This window comes from Nicotiana tabacum, chromosome 14 (assembly GCF_000715075.1).
Source record: "Nicotiana tabacum cultivar K326 chromosome 14, ASM71507v2, whole genome shotgun sequence".
Classification (NCBI taxonomy): domain Eukaryota; kingdom Viridiplantae; phylum Streptophyta; class Magnoliopsida; order Solanales; family Solanaceae; genus Nicotiana; species Nicotiana tabacum.
The window spans coordinates 19,173,245-19,196,478 of NC_134093.1; the positions used below are offsets into that span (position 1 = coordinate 19,173,245).

The 23,234-nt window shown below is 34.6% G+C and overlaps 1 protein-coding gene across 1 annotated transcript; it reads right to left on the minus strand.

Moving 5' to 3' along the window:
* Positions 1–9: 9 nt before the first annotated feature.
* LOC107814060 (uncharacterized) lies at positions 10–16,913 on the minus strand. The gene is made up of 25 exons (XM_075229388.1): positions 16,441–16,913; positions 16,160–16,341; positions 11,278–11,495; positions 10,984–11,089; positions 10,786–10,887; positions 10,569–10,628; positions 10,372–10,450; positions 5,050–5,197; positions 4,398–4,521; positions 4,121–4,301; positions 3,705–3,733; positions 3,464–3,612; positions 3,170–3,272; positions 2,961–3,056; positions 2,834–2,889; positions 2,630–2,753; positions 2,427–2,489; positions 2,253–2,312; positions 2,004–2,165; positions 1,541–1,614; positions 1,363–1,456; positions 1,131–1,267; positions 952–1,032; positions 713–818; positions 10–396 (listed from the first exon to the last, which is right to left on the minus strand). Exons 2-25 carry the CDS (start codon positions 16,331–16,333, stop codon positions 334–336), a joined length of 2,589 nt encoding a protein of 862 aa, XP_075085489.1. The 5' UTR covers positions 16,334–16,341; positions 16,441–16,913; the 3' UTR covers positions 10–333.
* Positions 16,914–23,234: the final 6,321 nt, after the last annotated feature.

Consider the following 23,234-nt stretch of genomic DNA (forward strand, 5'->3'; position numbering starts at 1 on the left):
TGCAAGCAATTAGAGCCACATAAAAGAATGATTTATTCTCAATTGCGTGCAGTAGAAGTTTCACAAAAATACAATGAGAGAATTACGTTACAGAAAGAATAAGCCAATGACACTATTGTATCATGGCTTGATTAGTTTTTTATTGCAGTGAAAAAGGAAGTAAATTAAACTATCTCCAAAAGGAGGTTCTTAATCTACAATAATGGATAAGAAAAACAGCCTATAGTAGGACCTAAACAGTGAACTCTTCTCTTTGGCAACAAAGAATCAAACTCAAACCTTTATGAAAATGCTAATATGATCAATCTTGAAAACGAAGAAATGCTAATAAGTTTAAGGTACACCATTGTAAGGATCACCAAATGCTGCAACATTGCCTGGCCTTGAGAATACAATCTACCAAAAAGGGAGCACTGTTAAGTAATTTTACTTCACAACTTTGGTAACCAATTTTTGGGATGTGTAATTTAATAGAGTCAATGTCATTATTATGTCATAATCACTTGACCTTAGATTTTTATGTAGAATAGTAGCATGAACTATCTACTAAAGTGAAGATCAAGGTCCATTTGATTATTTTAGTCCACTTCGCAGTGTTTGAGCCTATTCATTTGATTTGAATTACATGTAATCAACTCATATGTCCTAAAAGATGAGGGAAAATGACATATGAATTGGTTTTGCCCCTATATTCAAAGATTGATCACCATACCTGATAATCACCTAATGTGCATGTTTTGAATCCAGCAGCACAGTAGTCAAAATAATACTCCCATGTTCTTATGAACTTGTCGTCGAATCCCAAAGCATGAATTTGGCTAGTGACACATTTATTAATTATCAAATATCAGAGTCTAGAAATGATCTATTACTTTTGAACAAGCTAAGCTACAAATGATACATGAAAGAAATAGGTTGAACACAATATATAACTGATCTTGGTTTACTTACCTTTGTTTTTGCAGGAAGTTCTTCCGCCAGCATCTCAGTGTCTGATAGTAATGAATTCCTATATCTTCTAGGTGCTCTACACTGCATTTACAACATTTTTCAAATGATTTAAAACAATATGCTTTATAATAAGAGACAGCATGTTATGTGCAAAATCACAAAATGAAATTGTTTGTTACCATAGTCTGGATGCTGCAGCCATAGCTGATGTTACTCGACTTAGTGCAGGCAAGCATCCACCTGGGAATATATATTCTTTTATGAAGTCCGAGCTCTGCCTGTATTCGTCATACCTTTCGTCTGGTATTGATATGAACTAAGGAAAGCCAACGCTTGTGAAAAAGCAGCATAACAAATTGAAAGGAAAAGGTGAAAAAAGTGGAATGTGTTGAGGTCATTTTAATTCATTACCTGCAAAACAAGAAGGCCATCTTCTGCCAATGCAGATTCACAGCAAGTAAAGAATTCATCCATAAACTCATGACCAACAGCTTCTAACATCTCGCTGAAAATGATCATTAATACAGTTATCAGACTGGATGGTAATGAGTAATAGGAAATGACCTAATTGTTGTAGGCAAAAACATACCATGATATAATCCTGTCATATCTCGACATATTTGGCAATTGGCGATAGTCACATAGGATAAATGTTATGTGATCCTGTGAATACATTTCATTGAACTTAGTTAGTAAAAGGGCAGCCCGATGCACAAAGCATCCCGTGTTCATGCAGGGTCCGGGGAAGGGCCGCACCCCAAGAGGGTGTGATGTAGGCACCCTACCCTAATGCAAGTATCAGTGGCTGATTCCACGGCTTAAACTCGTGACCTATAGGTTACACGGAGACAACTTAACCGTTGCTCCAAGGCTCCCCTTCTCATTGAACTTAGTATTTATTAAAATTGTCCAAAATTGGCTTCAAGTGTTCTTGTATGATGTAACTTCTCTAGCCTGACTTTAGACCTTGCTTGTTTCGATCTTTTGATAGTTTAGAATAGCACAAAAGAACTGTGCATCTTGAGTTTCCACAATTGTTTTAAGTTATGTACCTGAAGGCCTGCTTGCTGAACTCTTATTTGTGCATACTTCAGTTGCTGTTCAGAGAGAGTGATACCAGTATATTTACATCCGGTTCGCTTAACAACTTCCACCGCCAAACTTCCCCAACCACATCCTATCTCTAAAATGTGATGTTCCTTGCTAACTTTTGCCTAAAAAGATTGGAATCAGAATCAGAATCAGGTTAGGCTTGAGATTTATGTCGAAATAAGGGATTATTTACTTTGTTGATGACTTACCTTTTCAATGAGAAGAGAAATCTTTCTCTCCTGTGCAACTTTCAAGTCTTCCTCTTCACTCTAGAGCAAGTATAAAAGAAAAATACATCATCATAAGAATGAGATTGAAGGACAGAAATGTAGATTGCATAAGATAAAGAGGCGACGTTGCAAATATTTGAAATTTAAGGTCACCTTAAAAATTGCACATGAATATGTCATTGTCTCATCTAGAAATAGCGAGAAGAGTTCATTACTCTGAAAACAAAGCAATAAATATACTTATCAATTTACAAGAAAACAGCAGGCAAAAATCCTTAAGCATTGAGAATTTCAATTGATTTAGTGATCTTGACATCAGTATGTGCTTTGGGTGATACAGTAAACAAGTTATTTACCAGGTCATAGTGACGAGAGATGTTCCGACGAGCCTGAGTCAGGGTGTTTTGATTTGAAACGTGTCGAATGAAATATTTTGCAGATGACACTGCAGCTGTAAAAAGCAATGGTGTCCACCAGCCTCTGGAGAGCAAAGGTAACGAAAACTTTTAACATATGAACATAAGTTGCAATTTCCTGATTTCAGTTTCTGATAGTATTACCTTTTCTTACTAGACCTTGTCACTGATGCTTTCAAATCTCTGTTGTTAACAAAAATCTGTAAAAGAATTCAGGATGTCAAGTACCAACAAATAGCTATTTACACAGTAATAGGGTCATTTTTCTCACCATGAAAAGATTAAGAAGACCATCATTCTTATCGACAAAAGAGAAATCCCCTTGAATAAAAGCATCAGCAAGGCCTAAGTCACCTTGAGTTGCAACCTGTAAGAGATTATTTTATGCTAAGGAATTTATCTATATTGTAGAATTCTTTGAAATTTTCTTTTTATTGGCTTGATGAATTGTCCGAGAGGAAAAAAAAGAACTCCAATTACCTTCCAGTAAAACTGTGGACTATGAACTCTAAGAGAAACTTTGAGAGAGCTTTTATTCTCTGTTCCTTCGAAGGTGAACATCGTGCCCCCTTCTTCTAATAAGCTGAACACAAGAAATATATAGTCTAGAAACAATGTACGCATGACTCGTTTACGTCTTTAAGCTCACAAGAAAATAGAAAGTAGCAGGAAATTTTAAGCACACGAGATTCGTTCAATAAAATAGTTTTGGTATCTTAACATGTTATAAGATATTAAGATGAGAAATTGGACGGTGAAACTGTTATAACTCACATTATGCATTCTGTTGAAATGAAACTCTTGAGAAATCTAGTAACGAGGAGGCGCGCTCCTGTTTCTGGCCAGGTAGGTACCATGTGTTTGGGATTGTTCAGGACACTATAGTTTCTCTTAAGCAGACCCTGTGCAGCAATAGCACCTGCCTGAGAAGGAGCAAAAGTAGATTATTATCGACACATTCTGTTGTGCTCATGGATTTCATTTCTGCTATTCCAGAAAACTGAATATGTACTACCTTTACTCCATCCTCATGGAATCCATAACCTGAAAGTATTGCAAGAAATATAACATCAATAACCGGTGAAAGCCAAAGCGGCTACAAAGTTTGTGCACTAAAGGAAGCAAAAATTCGAGAATCAGGATAATATCAGAAAGAAGATTCAAAATTATAAGCTGCAATCTGACGGACCAAATAGCTTCCTAAGCCTAACAGAGATAGTTTTGATAATTCTAAAGAGTCGTTATTGCTTCATAGAGTAGGTTCTGCCAATCTAATATATATGGCATCAGTGAGTGTGTGCTATCTTTTAAGTTTGAGTTGGAGGAATAAGTTGAAGTGTAACATCAGTATAAGCACTATAGCAGGTTACAAGCTACAAGGAACATCCATTTTGAAGCAACTCCGAATTCTGTACAGAAAAGGATTCATACCTTGATATGCTCCACAAAACCATATTCCTCTCTCTCCTTGGATTTGATCTAGCTCGGATGAAGCTATTGATGCAGCAACTGAGGGTACGGGGTGGCCTGTAGTCCACTTAAGCAACGTATGCTCTGGTGTGCGAGGAGGATTAAGAGTTACACAATAAGGCCTCTCTGTCTCACCAAGGTTCTGTAGGTATATACATTTCAAAGATAAGAGGACAGTTAACAAGAGAAAAGACTTTTCCGCTGAACAACATTAGAATGGTTCTGATGCATAGCACACCTGGAGTATATTGAGCCAATATGTCACGCATACTTTATCGTTCATGGTTCCAAGAAAATTCCATGCACTCCATGCTGCTGGGTTGCGAGGCAGGAAAGTTTTGTCACAATGAAGGTAAATATCACTGTCGTAGAGGAATAGAAATGAGTGTGCATTTTGACATCATAAAATCTTTGTAACACTATGGTTCAAAATACCAACTCCCTTCTTTCAAATAAAGCAGCAAGAGAAGAAGTTCAGTTCAGAGAATTTATCAAGAAGATGCATTCTCTTCAACATTATATTCTGCCCTTTACGCGGTGTTCATTAGAATTCATTCACTAATTTCAGAGGCAGAACTACTAACTTTATTAATCTGCTGTCTACAGAAGCATTTTCAGATTAGCATCAGAAGTTTAGTCAGCTGAGTTGATAGTTGACTACAACCAACCAGCTTAAGACACACATTTTAACTGAAATTCATTGAAGCACAAAATAGTTTTCCCTCGTAACATATATTACTAGCTAAGATGGACATATATTTACGACCATTTCTGAGAAGAAGATTAGCCACATCACTGATCTCAGTCTAAGGATGAACTTTCGGATAAGAAAGTAAATGAGGATGAGAAGTTTTAGTTCAAATTGTTTAAGAAAGTGACGTTCAAAGTACCTATAAACATATTGGAAAGCACCTAGTATTCTTGTTTCATCATATGTTGCCTCTTTGCCTAACATTCTCAGAGTATCTGGTGCATGTGCAGCCATTACGCATCCATCATATACGTCTTTGGAACCATCAGTGCAAGCTACAGTACAACCTGCAAGTACTCTTTCTTTTACAGTTAGAATCATGAGTAGTTCCTAACTGTGGGATCTAAAATAGAGGGATTTAAGATGCTAGAACCAAACCGTACCTGTTGCGGAAGCCGAATATATAGAGAGTGATTAAATCACAACTACTATATCTAAAGGTAGCTAATAAATAGTAAATGAGACAATAATAAAATGAATACCAGAAATTAACGAGGTTCGACAAAATTTGATTTTTGCCTAGTCCTCGGACACAATCAACTCAAATTTATTTCACTCCAAAAATACAAGTGAAATAATACAAGAGAGAAAGAAGATTCAAATGCCTTAGGAGATAAGAAGGCAAGTGAGAGATGTTTACAAATGAACAAAACCCTTGCTATTTATAAAAGAGAAATGGCCTTAATAATGTCATGCATGACATCATATGAAGTGTGAACATGTAATGTAAATGCATGAAAAATGCATCTACCAATTTCTTCCTAAAAGGAGGCTTCAAATGTTCACACTAGTTCACATTAATCTTATCAAAATTCAACAAATCTCCACCTTGGCAAGATTCCACTTTTGCAATTTTCTCTTACTGATAAATTTTGATTGTGTCTTCAACTCCAATCTTCAAAATTCAACAATGTTGATCAAGTTCAAACAATGTTGAAACTTGACCGTAGTCACTACTTTTGTTAGCATATCGGCAGGGTTGTCTGTAGTCCGAATTTTCTGCACCATGACTCCACCTTCTTCTATAATATCTCGTACAAAGTGATATCGAACATCAATGTACTTCGTCCTTGCATGATAAACTTGGTTCTTTGCTAATTGGATAGCACTCTGACTATCACAAAATAGTGTGATGTTTTCTTGACCAATACCAAGATCTCTAAGCAACCCTTGAAGCCAAATTGCCTTCTTTACAGCCTCTGTAATTGCCATGTACTCTACCTCAGTAGTAGACAAAGCAACCGTTGACTGTAAAGTAGACTTCCAACTAACTAGTGCATTTGCAAAAGTGAAAACATAACCAGTAGTTGATCTACGCTTGTCCAAATCACCCGCATAATCCGAGTCACAATATCCAACTGGATACTGACTATCTTCCTGCTCAAAAATCAATCCAACATCTACAGTATTATAATTATACCGTAGAATCCATTTCACAGCTTGCCAATGCTCCTTTACTGGATCATGCATATACCTGCTTACAACTCCGATAGCATGTGAAATATCAGGTCTTGTGCAAACCATTGCATACATCAAGCTACCAACGACATTCGCATATGGCACTCTTGACATATACTCTCGTTCAGCTTCATTCTTCGGTGACATAGCAGCACTAAGCTTAAAGTGAGGAGCAAGAGGAGTGCTAGCCGACTTCGTGTTCTCATTCATGCCAAATCGATCTATTACTCTCTTCAAGTATTCTTTTTGAGATAGATAGAGTTTCTTTGAATGTCTATCTCTTTTTATCTCCATGCCAAGAATTTTCTTCGCCTCACCCAAATCCTTCATCTCAAACTACTTTCTTAGTTGAATCTTCAACTTCTCAATTTTCTCTTGACTTTTGGAAGCTATCAACATATCATCAACGTATAGGAGAAGATATATGAAAGATCCGTCTTCAAGCTTGCGCAAATATACACAATGATCTTATTTACTTCTTCTGTACTACTGCCGCAACATAAACTTGTCAAATCATTAGTACCATTGTCTAGAAGATTGTTTTAATCTGTACAATGATTTTTCAAGTTTGCACACCATATTTTTCTTTTCAGTAACTTTGAATCCTTCTGGCTGAGTCATATAGATTTCCTCTTCCAAGTCTCCATGTAAAAATGCAGTTTTTACATCTAACTGAACTAGTTCCAAATTCAACTGTGTTACCAAAGCCAACAAAACTCTAATGGAGGAGTGTTTCACGACTGGAGAAAATACCTCATTGTAATCAATTCCCTCCTTTTGAGCGTAGCCTTTGGCCACCAATCTTGCTTTGTAGTGAACATCTTCTTGGTTAGGAAATCCTTCTTTCTTTGCAAATACCTATTTGCACCCAATTGCTTTCTTGCCCGTCGGGAGATTGGCCAATTTTCATGTGCAATTCTGATGAAGGGACTGCATTTCTTCATTTATGGCAATCCTCCACTTATTTTTTTCTGAACTTTGGACTGCGTCTTTATAAGTGGTAGGAACACCATCAGCTACAATTGAGGCTGCACAAGCCACTGTCTCTATGAGAAGAACATGTTTCTTTATTATTTTTTTTTTGGCTTGCTGGTTGCTATTGATTCAAGTTGTTGTTGGGGTTCCTGAGTTGGAATCTCCCCTTCCACTGACTCTTCTTCCAGGGAAAAATCTTCTATTGTTTTCTCGTTTTCTCCCTGTGTTGGGAAAATTAATTTTCCCTCAAACTCCACCTTCTTTAAAGCACCATCAGTTTATTTGACATCTTCAAATGTCACCTTATCTGTTATGGCAGATTCATCAAAGGTAACATCTCTGCTGAATATAACTTTTCTTGTCTCTGGACACCATAATCGGTATCCTTTGACTCCAGAAGTAATCCCCATAAATATAGCTTTCTTTCCCCTTGGATCTAATTTTGACTCTTTCACATGATAGTATGCAATTGAGCCAAACACATGCAAAAAATTATAATCTTCAGCAGGTTTTTCATACTATTTTTCAAATGGTGTCTTGCCTCCAATAGCGGCATATGGTAGACGATTAATGAGGTGGCATGCATATGTTATTGCCTCAGTCCAAAATTCTTTGCCCAAGCCAGCATTGGACAACATACACCGAACCTTCTCCAGCAAAGTCCGGTTCATGCGTTCTGCCACTCCATTCTGTTGTGGTGTATTTCTGACGGTGAAATGTCTCAAAATGCCATCATCTTCACAAATCTTATTGTAAAGATCATTTTTGTATTCTCCACCGTTATCTGTGCGAAGACACTTTATCTTTCTGCCTGTTTGAGTCTCTATCATCGCCTTCCATTTGAGAAAAATTCCCAGTACCTCATCTTTGGTTTTCATAGTATACACCCACACTCTCCGGGAAAAGTCATCAATAAAGATTACAAAATAGTGTTTCCCACCTAATGAAGGTGTTTTGGAAGCACCCCAAACATCAGAGTGAACATAATCTAAAATACCTTTAGTATTATGGATTGCTGTTCCAAATTTAACCCTTGTTTGTTTTCCCTTGACACAATGCTCACAAAACTCCAAATTGCAAGTCTTTACTCCTTTTAACAATCCTTGATCTGATAAAATCTTCAAGGATTTTCCTCTGGCATGTCCCAAGCGCATGTGCCATAGCTTGGTTGCTTCTGCCTCCTTGTCATCACTGGATGTCACTGTTGCTGTCCCAATAACTGTACTACCGCGATAGTGGTACATGTTATTATTTCGCCGGATTCCCTTCATTACCACTAGTGCACCAGAGCATATTCTCATTACCCCATTTTCTGCAACGACTTTGAGCCCCTTTGACTCTAGGGCTCCTACAGAAATGAGATTTTTCTTCAATTCTGGTACATATCGAACATCTGTTAATGTTCTGATCAATCCATCATGGTTCCTTAATCGGATTGAACTAATACCATATGCGGTAAGAGGATTGTTACTTGCGGTGTGAATAACTCCACATTCTCCTTCTTGAAAATCAACGAACCAGTCCTTGTTGGGACACATATGATAGCTACAAGCTGAATCCATGAGCCATATGTCAGATGGTTTGAATGGTTCAGTTGTAACTAGTGAGAAATCAGAGTCGTTACAATCAGCTGCATTTGAATCCATGACAGCCTTTTCATTGTTAGGTTTGACCTTATTTTTCAACTTTGGACAGTCTTTCTTCCAATGCCCCTTTTCTCGGCAAAAGGCACATTCATCTTTGCTGGGTCTGGATCTTGACTTGGATCTTCCTTTCTTCGTTCTCATATGATTTTGAGAACGACCTCTCACGACCAGTGCTTCTCCTTCTCCACTCTTTTATTTTTCTCTCTTTCTTTGTTCATAACTGTACAAGGCAGAACAAACTTCTTTGATAGACACTTCATCATTCCCATGAAGTAGAGTAGTTTCGAGAAGTGAACTTAATAACATTAAGGTCATATCTCCATCACTAAAAGTCACGTCCATATTCTGCAAATCTGTCGCCAACTTATTAAAGCTCGTGATATGATCATTCATTGTAGTACCAGGAAGATATGTGAAGCGTAACAGTCTTTTTTTCATGTAAAGTTTATTTTGATTGTTTTTCTTCAAGAATTTAACCTCCAACGCATTCCACAATTTACTTGCAGAAGTTTCTTTTGTGCATGGATACTTCTGTTCTCTTGCGAGGTAAGATTGAATGGTACCACAAGCAACGCAGTTGATAATCTTCCAATCTCCTTCTCCGATATTGTCTGGTTTCTTTTCTTCTATGGAAATATCTAGCCCTTGTTGAAAAAGGACATCAAGAACCTCAGCTTGCCACATCCCGAAATGTCCTGATCTGTCAAAAATTTCAACTGCAAATTTCGCATTTGACATAATTCTTGTCATAAGCAAAGATGCCAACGACGTATTACTGACACCCGATATGGACTTTTCATTTTTATTATCTCCCATTTTACTATAAATACTATTTATTTGCTGACAGTACAGAACACCAAAGTAATTCTTTTCTGATGTGGAAGTTGAGACTATGCTGCAACCACAGAGCATACTAAGATAGAATCTTGGTTCTGATACCAATTGTTGCGGAAGCCGAATATATAGAGAGTGATTAAATCACAACTACTATATCTAAAGATAGCTAATAAATAGTAAATGAGATAATAATAAAATAAATACCAGAAATTAACGAGGTTCGACAAAATTTGATTTTTGCCTAGTCCTCGGACACAATCAACTCAATTTTATTTCACTCCAAAAATACAAGTGAAATACTACAAGAGAGAAAGAAGATTCAAATGCCTTAGGAGATAAGAAGACAAGTGAGAAATGTTTACAAATGAACAAAACTCTTGCTATTTATAGAAGAGAAATAACCTTAATAATATCATGCATGACATCATATTAAGTGTGAACATGCAATGTAAATGCATGAAAAATGCATCTACCAATTTCTTCCTAAAAGGAGGCTTCAAATGTTCACACTAGTTCATATTAATCTTGTCAAAATTCAACAATACCTTCTTCATTCGTTGATATAGAATTTACTTCATAACCAGTCCTTAATTGGCAGCCTCTCTTCTCCATCTCCTCCTTAACCTGCTTTGTACACCCATCGTATAACTCAGACGGATGATAGAAGCTTAACAATTCACTCAAGAAAGCAAGAAAATGCTACTTGCTAGTAGTTTGTGGTACATGGAAAATAAAATACCACCTTGTTTACATATGTACGTGATCGCCATCTAACTGTGAGCCATTGAGGGCGACCAAAGAGCTGTAAAGAAAAAACGAAAGCACTCATAAGTATAAGGACAACAAAATGATATATAGAAGAACTCAAATTCAGTATCTTTTATTGACCACATTTAGCAATTGGCTATAATCTATACAGAAAATATGCTCATTAAACAGTATGTATGTGAGAACTCTACCTGCAAAAGATGGTGGTTGCGACAGAATGAAAGAATGGAATAAGCAGAAAAGCACATTACTCCTTCCGAGGGGCAGGACCAAATTGAAGCACATATTGGAATCTGTGGAACATATGTGTGAATTGCTTATAGCAAGATTGATTTTTTGAACGAATAAAATGGCCTATGTCAAGAACTATGACAGAACAACAGTCTCACCAGATAAGCTTTCTGAAATAACTCCGAATAGCCATGTGTTTGAATAAAATGTCCTAACGTTTCATTCCGATCAATATCAGGATTGTTATCAAGTGCCTCAAGGTAACTGCAATGGAATGGGAAACATAAACTACATTAAAGACAACTCTTTTTTGACATAAAATACAGCACAGGTGCAAAACAGAATGATTTAGTCCTTTTCAACCAAAGAATAATACTCTGTGCTCTAACAATGAAACATCAACATCAAAGGGATTTATTAACTGATAGTAAAGCTAAAGGATGTAATGGTACCTTATGACATCCCGCTTGAACTTGATGATTTCTCTAATCATTTGCCAAAAGTATGGATTCAAGACATTCTTTTTCTGTGCAAATAAACCAGAGAGTCCATTTCGGCTGCCCCATTCACAACAATAGCCTTTGTCCAAGCTCACTGAAAATGACATATCGGAGATCTCCATATCAACTCCAAGACTCTCAAAAAATTCCGTCATGTTTGGATAAGTTACCTGTCAAATACACCAATTCAACATACATTAGTGCTGAAACAAAATGGAGTTAAAACAACTCTAGCTATGAACAATTCCAGCTGATAATGATTTACTCAAGAATCTTAGAAAAAATCAAGACGTCAATTCAACACAATTTGGAACCTATTGAGAAATGGATCTTAGGCCTAGCTCAACTGCAAAAGTTAGCACATGAGGCGAGGACTGCCTAAGATCATATAAAGACAAATGACCAATCCCTCAACCAACGTGGGACACTTAATACCCCTCTCGCACACCCAGGCCTTCCAATTGGAGCGTGTATAACATAACATGGGAATTGAAAAACAAAATAACAGGGTTATGCCTAGCTTTGGTACCATGTTAAGAAATAGATAACTTAACGTCAAAAGCTAGCTCATAATGTAAGGATTGCCCAAGGCGAAACGAAGAGACAAACAATCCATTTCTTAACCAATGTGGGACACTTAACGGAACTCAACAAGTTAAGCTTCTAAAACTCCTAACAATGTCATTATGGATGGAGTTGCAATAGAAATATGATGGAAGATGAAGTAAGAGCTGCTTACTACTAGCTACTTTATGAACATGAAATCAATTTAAATAGCGGGCTTTCGGCCTAACTCAACTCCAAAAGGTTGTTCATGAGGTAAGGACTGACCAAAACAATATAAAGAGATCATAACTCATATTCTCAACCAATGTTGGATTTTAACACTATGTCATGTCCAAGGTCGGAGCAGGGATACCATAACATGGAGGTTTAACATTGGGTAAATCAACATTAGGAATGAGTCTAGCTCTAGCTCTGATACTATATTAAGAAAATAAACTTTAAACCAATTAACTCAACCCCAAAGTTTGCTCATGAGATGAAGACGTCCAAACCACGTATTACGACCCAAACCTCCAAACAATTTGAGACTTTGACAAAATTCAAATTGAATCTAATGTTGATCATATACATATTTAGATTTCTTCTTATAGACATCAATATGCATTAGAGCCAACAAAAATGATTTGTTGGAAAACTAATTCAAAGTTGTAGAAAACCTTAATTGTTTAGGATTTGATATTTGTTAGTTTAGTTAATTTATGTATAAATATGATTTGTAGTCAGAATTATATAGGAATAGGTTTTCATGTTTCTAGTTGAAATATGTTTCGTACTATTATAAATATGGACATTTATAGTTTATTTTATGTATAGAGACGAGTGAAGATTTGCAGAGAAGTGTACAATACTCTTTTTCTCTTTTTTAATTTGAACGATTTTTTGTTTAACTCCAATCGTTGAACTTGCTCACATTGCTGGCACACATGCCAATAAAGGAGGATTGAGATAGATTGATGCTAATGTAAAACTATTCAATCTATGATTAATACATGCAGTATGTCGTGTTCATGTGTAATAGTGATATTCATGTAACTAAGATTGTGACGTAGTTGTTATTGTAACCATATTTTACTCTTAGTTTTGTTATTTCTTGTTAAGAAATGAACTTTGGGCCTAACAGAACCTTAAATGTGGAAGCTTTTAGCCTTTTACATCTCACACACACACAAAGGCTAAAACGTATTAGTATCAGGGGCGGAGCTAGCATGTGAATTACAGGTTTAGCCGAATTTAGTAACTTTGGTCCAAATCTTATTGTTTTAAAAAATCGAGTAAAAATGTACAAATTATTAATCTTAATTCAGAATCAAGTAACTTAAAAAAGACTCAAATTTAGAACCCATAAACTTTAAATCCTAGCTCTGCCTCTGATTTGTGTAGTACTTCTTCTTCCTTAGATTGTTTGAATTTTTTTTCCTTCCATTCTAACTTCTAAATAGTTTCTATAAATAATTACTTTTCACTTTTGCCTTTAATAAGATGCTCTTCTAGGAGTTGGCATGACTTGTATGAATCCCACTAGAAGATAATTTTGATGTTACACACCCATGAAGGAGGCGTTTGGCCATACACATTTTTACTTCTTTTTTTCAATTTTTTTCTTTTTCAGAAACGTATTTGTTCATGAAAATTTATAAGTTTTTGGAAATTTTTCGAAAATAATTTTTCAAAAAACAAAAAATGGTACCGTTTTTTCAAGTTTTTCGGGAATTTTTTCCCCACTCATAAAATTTTAATTTTTTTCTCAAATAAAATGCATGTCCAAATACAACTTTAGCTTTCAAATACAATTTTTTTTAACTAAACTTCAAAAATTCTGTTTCCATTTTTTTTTAGTATCAAACGCCTACTAAGCTTATCTATCAAAAACTTCATTTGCAATTTTTTAAAAAGTTTTCTGTCCAAGTCAAATGATACTATTAAATAAATTGAGGAGTACTAAAAAATGTGACAAACAAGAACAGCCATACGGTCCGACAAGTATCTAGTGGCATTTTGTTTTATTATTATCGCCAGACTACTCATTGGGCCTAAATTAAGTCTGTATCTTCTCCTGTTCCTTTCAGTATGTTATAATATTTTTAAGTACAAAAATATAATTTTCAATTCTCTTTTTTTTTTGGTCCTCATTTTCAATTCTAATAAAGATAAACTTGTTCTATAAAGTATGAAAGAGATTTCGTTGTCATGTACTATTTCAGATTGACTTGGTTAACGATCGTTTGGAATCTTTTATCATTTTTTAATTTAATTATTTAGGTAAACACATCAAAAATTTCTCTTTTATTTTCAAATGTAAACGACAACAAAGAGGTAACTTGTGGATATCAAAAAGCTCTTTTTTCTAAATATTACTCCCTATGTTTCAAAAAGTTTGGCACTATTTCCTTATTACTCTGTTCCAAAAAGATTGACACATTTCAATATTTCCTTAATAGGAAGCCAGGCAAATGGTATGACAGGTTTCGAGTAAATTTTATGGATGATTATTCAACTTTGTGTTCATTACGCAAAAGTTATTTTTCTTCTTTTTGTTACGTAAAAATCATTCAACTTTGTGTTCATTACTTAAAAGTCAATTTTCTTTCTTTTGTTACACAAAAATCATTTTACTTTGCTCTATTTATTACAAAAGTCACCTTAACCAGATTTTATAATTTTTTTCCTTGAAAAGTCTATTATGCCCTTGACATTATATATCCTCTCATTCATGTAATACCTTCTATATTATATACTATATAATATATTTTTAACTAGGTATTTTACTTATAATTAAAATATCGTTCAATTATTTTATTTATTATTTTTATAATATATCTATACATTTAATTTTTTCACGGCACTCAATTTATTTAATCATATTTAAACATGAACATATTTTAAATATAAAAACCATAAAAAATATTTATTTGAAATAACAACAAACAGATTTGTTTAACAAATGGGAGTCGTATTTTTTATAGTCAATTCAAATGTAAAATCTGGTCAAAGTGATTATTGTGATAACTAGAGTATAGTCAAATGATTTTTGTGTAATAAAAGAAAGAAAATTAATTTTTGGGTAATTAACATAAAGTTGAATGACTTTTATGTAACTAAAGAAAGAAAAATGACTTTTGGGTAATGAACACAAAGTTTAATGACCACCCATATTTACTCACAGGTTTCACATCATAAGTTTAAAAGTTTAACATCCACACAAATGCTATGACTTATTTAAATTTTAAAATCACATATCTCAAAAGTCTTTCCTTATTTATTAAAATTTGTCTCAAGTCAAACTAATACAATCTTTTTGAAATCGAGAGAAAATTAGTATTAGGCACATGGCTGGAGCCAGTGGCGGAGTTAGGCGGATAAAATGGGTTTCAATCGACTTCGCCGAAAATTAAACATATTAATATATATAGATGTTGAATTTCTTGACTTTTTCGTGCGTTTAATTTTTTATTTTTCGAATCCCATAAAAGTTCTACTTGGGCCAGTGACTGCAGCACATGGCTAAAAGTAAACCAGAAAAAGAGTCGAACTGCATGTCTATTTGAAAGACAAGATAAGCCCTCCCCCACCCCACCCACCCCCACCTCCACCCCACCCCACACAACACACGAAGTTCATGAACGACTCACAAGAGAACGCGTGGTAAGTTTTGAACCAACTAAAAATAAACATCCTTAAACCTATTGTATATTATTGTAGACTTCCTATAAAATTTAACATTTGATAAATAGAGTAGTTTAACAAGGATGTCCTAAAAATTCACTAGCAAATCAAAATCATATGTGACAAGTGACTGGGGTTACCACTACATCATAGCAGAATCCTCCCTTTGCACTTTATATCCTTGTGAACAATTATGACAAATGTAGATCGTTCGAGATTTTATTAAACAAATTAAAGGAGTTGATTATCTCTAATTATTTTCTCTATTTGTCATAAAGAGCTAAAGACTATAGACCATGCTTATCTTGTCTCCTACGGATATAAATAGAAGCAAATGTCAGTTCGGTGCACACGGCATTCTATATTCGCGTAGGATCCGAAAAAATATCGCATTTCAAGAACCCTACACTAATGCAAATATTATTAAATACTTCTACGGCTAAAACACGTAACCTATAAATCACGCGGAAACCACTTTATAGTTACTTTTTAAGGCTCATCTTCTACCTACATAAATAGAAAAAATCTAGAGACCTCACTTTTTACATATGTTGAACAAGGACCATATCCATGTGTTATATTTGTACTTAGGACATATACGTACCCGATTGAAGACCATAAAACCAAGGTCAAGATCAACGCCGTCGACGGTAACAGTCTTGGCGTGGCCGCCGAGATAATCTTCCTTCTCATAAACCACAACTTTAACACCAGCTTTTGCCAATTCATATGCAGAAACAAGTCCACTTATTCCTGCCCCAACTACTGCTACTTTCATGTTTTTCCCTACTTGTGCAAAAATAGTTAAGATGAAATATAGAACTGTAAAATGTAGAATGCATAGCCATATAATTAGTAAGACAGTAAACTGATAACACCCCATACCTTAATGATAATGGAGACTTTGAAGTTGAGGTACAAATGTAAGGAATTAAAGTGATGGTATTCTCCTTTATTTGTGGAAAATATTTAGCAGACTCAACCAATATTGTCAAAGGCTAAGCAAAGGCAAAGGCTAGTGAGGATTGGTTGGCTCACTACAAAAAAGACACTAAACTAAAAACCAAGTGGAACTAAGGAAACAGAGAGTGGGCGCTATTCTGTCTTACTACTTAGCCTGTGATATAGTATATATTAAGATAAGGTCATGGGTCTTCAGTCTTCTGTTTACGGACCCATCCAATTTTTTTTTCCCTCACTAAAATAAACACTGCTATCCTATTCCTGCATTTAGTACTAAGCTCAGGCGGATTCAAAATGGATTCGAAATTGCAAAATTTTACTGTATTCTATTTGAATTACTCGATTTGAAATATGTTATTTATACTTATATAGTCATTTTTTTCTAATACATGCATGGTTTGGGCTAAAGTTATGAATCCATAACTTTAATATACACTAAGGGATCGTTTGGTACGATGAATAAGCAAAATAATCACGAGATAAAAATTTAGACTACACTATTCCTTGTTTGGTTGCTAATCATCGGATAAGTTATTCCAAGATTAAAAATAGTATCTGGATAACTTATACATGTCAGAGGGTGGAATAATAATATCAGAATAAGTTACTCCAGGATAAAACAGTAAAATTGACAATCTTAGAATTAAGTACATTTGGAACACATTGTATTTGTTTCTCTTCGTTTCAGAATTACTCCCTTCATCGCTATTTGAATTTTGAAAGTCAAACGAATTTTATTTTGACCGTTATTTTATCATATGCCTTATATATTTTAAATTATTAATTATTGTGATTTAAAAGTACTTTTTACATAATTAGGACAAAGGGAATCTATGCTAAGCATGAAAAAAAAATGAATCTCACGTTTGAGCAATTAAACGTAAGACAAAATAGTATAATTTAATTCATAATTCTCACATTATAATTTGATAATTTAAAAATATCAACTCATCGCCATGATCGCAATAACTGTGAGTTGCGTGCGTCTCTCAGTTAGTAAATAATTGGGTCAAAATTATAGGATGACCCATTCAATTGTGTCAACTGTCGTAATGCATAAGAGTGACTTGTGTTTTCACTAGTACGATTTAATCATTCGTCAATTCTTATTAATATCCCCAACCCCAAAACACGTGTTCGAGGATATATAGCGACTTATCGAAAAATATGGTACGATAAAGTCAGTTCACATGTGACTAATCAATTAACCAAACGAAGGTTGCGGAAGACGAATTAATATATAAACAGTGATTAAATCACAACTAGTATATTTAATGTTAGCTAATAAATCGGCAAAATTTAATTTTCTGTCCTCGGACACAATCAACTCAAACTTTATTTCACTCCAAAAATACAAGTAAAATACTACAAGAGAGAAAGAAGACTCAAATGGCTTATGAGATAAAAAGACAAGTGAGAGATGTTTACAAATGAACAAAACCCTTGCTATTTATAGAACGAAAATGACCTTAATAATGTCATGCATGACATCACACAAAGTGTGATCATGCAATGTAGGTGCATGAAAAATATATCTACTAATTTTTTTCCTAAAAGAAGGCTTTCAAATGTTCACACTAATTCACATTAATCTTGTCAAATTTAACAACAAATCCCTTTTCCGTCAACAATGTCACATACAGTTTTTGGGTTCATTTTTGAGAGAATTACACCGTGGATCATTTATTTGCGATTATTTATCAAAATAAAATAAGTGAAAATTTTCCCGTTACTGCTACGGTTTTGTAAATATTTTTTAAATATTGCCTAGTTATGATTTTTTCCGTTGCAAGAATAATTTAGTTCCAGCAAGGATTATGAAAAAAATAATCTCAATTTGTCCAACTTGACAGAATAATAGAGGAAGATGAAACGAAAAAGAGAGGAGAAAGTAAACACTGTTATAAATATAACTCAAAATAACAATATCGAACAAGGAAAAATAAGTTAAGAGATATAGAGAGAAAGAGAGGAAGAGAGATTCTTATTTTTTCTTCAATTGTGTATTTTTCCTATCTATTACAAGGCTTTTATATAGGCATGAAAAGTGAATAAAAATATGTCACTGAATATGTCATTAAGCATAGAAATATATCATTGAATAAGTCACTAAACATTTGAGAAGATCATGGAGGAAGAGTAGACATCCAACATAATTTGATTTCTCTTATAACACTCCCCCTTGGATGTCCATAGATAATGTGCCTCGCTAAAACCTTATTAGGAAAAAATCCTATGGAAAAAAAAAATCATAGTGAAGGAAAAAGAGTACACATGTTTAGAAATACGCCTTTTGGTTGCCTCGTTAAAAACCTTGCAAGAAAAACCCAGTGGGACAAAACCTTGTAAGGGAAAAAGAGTACAACGCATATTAACTCCCCCTGATGAGAGCATCAATTCACATCCTTGAGCTTTCGCATCCCAATCTTGTACACTAGTTTCTTGAAGGTTGACGTCGGTAGAGATTTGGTGAACAAATCAGCCATATTATCACTTGAACGGATCTGTTGCACATTGATATCACCATTCTTTTGAAGATTATGTGTAAAAAATAACTTTGGTGAAATGTGTTTTGTCCTATCCCCTTTTATGAATCCTCCTTTCAATTGGGCTATGCATGCTGCATTGTCTTCATACAAAAATGTGGGTAATTTATCACACTTCAAACCACACTTGTCTCGAATAAGGTGTATTATAGACCTCAACCATACACATTCTCGACTTGCTTCATGAATAGCAATTATCTCAGCATGATTAGATGAAGTAGCCACTATTGATTGCTTAGTCGATCGCCAAGATATGACAGTACCTCCATATGTAAACACATAGCCTATTTGAGATCGAGCCTTATGTGGGTCAGATAAATACCCAATATCGGCATAACCAACAAGATCGGGACTGCAATCATTGCCATAAAATAATCACATATCGATAGTCCCTTTTAGATACCGCAATATGTGTTTGATTCCATTCCAATGTCTCATTATAGGAGCAGAGCTATATCTTGCTAAGACATTGACTAAAAATGTTATGTCAGGCCTTGTAGTATTAACAAGATACATAAGTGCACCAATTGCACTAAAATATGGTACTTCAGGACCAAGAAGTTCTTCATTCTTTTCTTGAGATCGGAACGGGTCCTTATTCACATCAAGTAAATCAAACAATCATCGGAGTACTTAATGGATATGCTCCATTCATGTAAAACCATTTCAATACCTTTTCTATGTAGGCAGATTGATGAACAAAAGTCCCATTTGCCAAATGTTCAATTGCAAACCAAGACATAATTTTGTTTTTCCGAGATCTTTCATCTCAAATTCCTTCTTTAAATAATCAATTGCTATTTGGAGTTCTGTAGGAGTTCCAATAAGGTTTATGTCATCAACATATACAGCAAGTACAATAACCTTTGATGTTGTTTTCTTTATAAAAACACATGGACAAATGGTATCATTTATATAACCTTCCTTTAATAAATACTCATTAAGGCGGTTATACTACATTCTACCTGATTTCTTTAGACCATACAAAGATCTTTGCAATTTGATTGAAAATATTTCCCGGGACTTCGAATTATGTGCGTCAGGCATTTTAAATCCCTGGGAAATTTTCATGTATATCTCATTATTATCATTTTCAGGTACCTGTATATTGAGATCTCTCCATTCTTATCATTTTCAGGTACCTGAACCTCCCTTGAGGTTTTATCATTTGTTATGTCTTTGTGCTCTTCTTGAGTCACTACCTCCGTATTATGATCACTTTGATCATTTGCTCCTTTTCTTTTTCGAGGATTTTTATCCTTAGAACCGATAGGTCTACCTCGTTTCAAGCATGGTTTAAAATCATTTGCTTTAATTAATTATCCTACTGGGATATCCACTCGAATTGGAGCATTAGCAGCTGGAATATGTGACTTAGTCACTCTTGGTAGGTCAGTGAATGCATCTGGCAGTTGATTTGTAATATTTTGTAAATGAATTATCTTTTGAACCTCTTGTTCACATTGATTTGTTCGAGGATCTAAATGAGATAGTGATAATACATTCCAATCTATCTCCTTTCTCAGCTTCTTATTTTCTCCCCCTAATATTGGGTATACCGATTCATCAAAATGACAATCAGAAAATCTTGCTGTAAATAAATCTCCAGTCATAGGCTCCAGATATTTTATAATAGAAGGAGATTCATACCCAACATATACTCTCAACCTTCTTTGGGGACCCATCTTTGTGCGTTGTGGTGGAGCAATTGGAACATATATTGCACAACCAAAGATTCTAAGATGAGAAATATTTGGCTCCTGACCAAAAGCCAATTGCAATGGGGAGACTTTATGATAACTTGTGGGTCTTATCCGCACAAGTGCTGCTGCATGTAAAATAGCATGACCCCATATTGAAATGAGAAGTTTTGTTCTCATAAGCATTGGTCTAGCAATTAATTGGAGGCGTTTTATCAATGATTACGCTAGACAATTTTGTGTATGAACATGAGCAACCAGATGCTCAATTGTTATCCAGTTGATATACAATAATCATTAAAGGCTTGCGATGTAAACTCACCAGCATTATCAAGACGAATTGTCTTAATTGCATAATTTGGAAATTGTGCTCTTAACTTTATTATTTGAGCCAACAATCTCGCAAGTGCCATATTGCGAGTTGATGGTAAACACACATGTGACCATCTTGTAGATGCATCTACCAAAACCATATAATATCTGAATGGTCCATATGGAGGGTGAATGAGCCCACATATATCACCATGTATATGTTCCAGAAATGTAGGGGATTTCATCCTAACTTTAATAGTTGATGGTCTAATAATTAATTTGCCTTGAGAACATGCAGCACAAGAGAATTCTTTAAATTGAAGAATCTTATGACTCTTCATTGAATATCCGTGTGAATTCTCAATTATTTTACGCATCATAGTAGAACCAGGATGACCCAACCGGTCATGCCAAATAATAAAATTATCTTGATTAGTAAACTTTTCATTTAATATGGCATGCGTTTCAATCGTGCTAATACTTGTGTAGTATAAGCCGGAGGAAAGAGCAGGTAATATTTCAAGCACATTTCTTACCAGATATTATTGTAGTAATATAAAGATATTCAATATTTTCATCATTTGTAGTCTCAATATGGTAGCCATTTTGGTGAATATCTTTGAAACTTAATAAGTTTCTTTGAGATTTACTACAATATAGTGCTTTATCAATAGCCAAATTTGTTCCTCTTGGTAGTAATAAATTGGCTCTTCCAGAACCTTCAATTAATTTTGTACTACCGGATATTGTATTAATATTGGCTTCTTTCATTACCAATCTTTCATTACCAAATAAGAGAAATATCTCTTATCTCTTAAAATAGTGTGTGTTGTAGCACTATCCAGAAGACATATATCATATTTTTTAATCTTGAGTCCAACTGAAAATCAGAAAATTTTCATATTCTTCATAAAAAAAATAATCAAAAAGTACATTATAAGAAATATGAAAGACAAACAAAATATATATTAAGAAATACATTAGGAATGTCGAAACTAGCAACACATTATACATTAGGAAAATACACTTAAGAAAAATAAACTAGTTGCAAACATAACAAAATGACAACTTTTATTATAGCTTCATTCCCAGTAAGATGATTAGTTCTTTAGTCAAAATCCTCAAAGAAGTCTGTAGCTTCTAAATGAGTAATATTTGCTAGGCCTCCAAAATCATCATTTTTATATGCAAGATGTACCTTAGAATCATATTTGTTTGAGGGACTTGCTTCATCATCATTATTTTGAAAGGTCAAGTGTGCCTCCACATTATTTTCTTTCTTTCTAAGGGAGGCTTGATAAAGTTTGACAAAATAATCTGACGTACGAAAAATGTGTTTCCAATGACCTTTCATACCACATCAGTGACACATACTAATTTTACCTTTTGAAGGATTAATTTGAGAACCCTTATTGTTCTCCTATTTATTTCCACCATAATGACGATAATTGTTTCGTCCCCTGCCACGTCTACGTCTACGACTATGTCCCCGACCACAGTAATTATTTTATTTTCTTTCAGACTTATCATATGCTGCTACAACATTCACTTCCGGGAATGGTGCTGACCCAGTGGGACGGGCTTCATGATTTTTCATTAATAGAGTATTATTCTGCTCTGCCACAAGTAGGCATGTGATTAACTCAGAATATTTTTTAAAACCCTTTTCACGGTATTGCTGTTGTAGCACCACATTTAAAGCGTGAAAAGTAGAAAATGTCTTTTCTAATAAGTCATCATCTGTGATAGTGTCTCCATATAATTTTAATAGAGAACTTACTTTAAAGATAGCCGAATTATACTCACTTACGGTTTTAAAGTCTTGCAACCTTAAATGTATCCATTCATACCGAGCTTTCGGTAATACCGTAAGTTTTAGGTGGTCATATCGATCCTTCAAATTAATCCATAACTCAAGTGGATCTTTTACAGTTAAATATTCAGTTTTTAACCCTTCATGTAGATGATGACGAAGGAAAATCATGGCCTTCGCTTTATCCTGATTTGATGCTTCATTTTCTTGTATAATAGTATTTCCAAGACCTTTAGCGTCAAGGTGAATTTCAGCATCAAGGACCCATGATAAATAATTCTTCCCGGTAATGTCTAGTGCCACAAATTCAAGCTTTGACAAGTTTGACATATTGAAACTAATCAC

What these genes read in the sequence shown, in the direction of transcription:
- LOC107814060 (XM_075229388.1), bottom strand. Translation starts at nt 16,333, where the DNA reads ATGAAAGTAGCAGTAGTTGGGGCAGGAATAAGTGGACTTGTTTCTGCA. An exon ending in GTTTTGTGGAGCATATCAAG is followed by an intron (nt 3,734 to 4,120) that starts GTATGAATCCTT and finishes CAATACTTTCAG; the next exon opens with GTTATGGATTCCATGAGGAT. An exon ending in AACTTCCTGCAAAAACAAAG is followed by an intron (nt 819 to 951) that starts GTAAGTAAACCA and finishes ATGTGTCACTAG; the next exon opens with CCAAATTCATGCTTTGGGAT.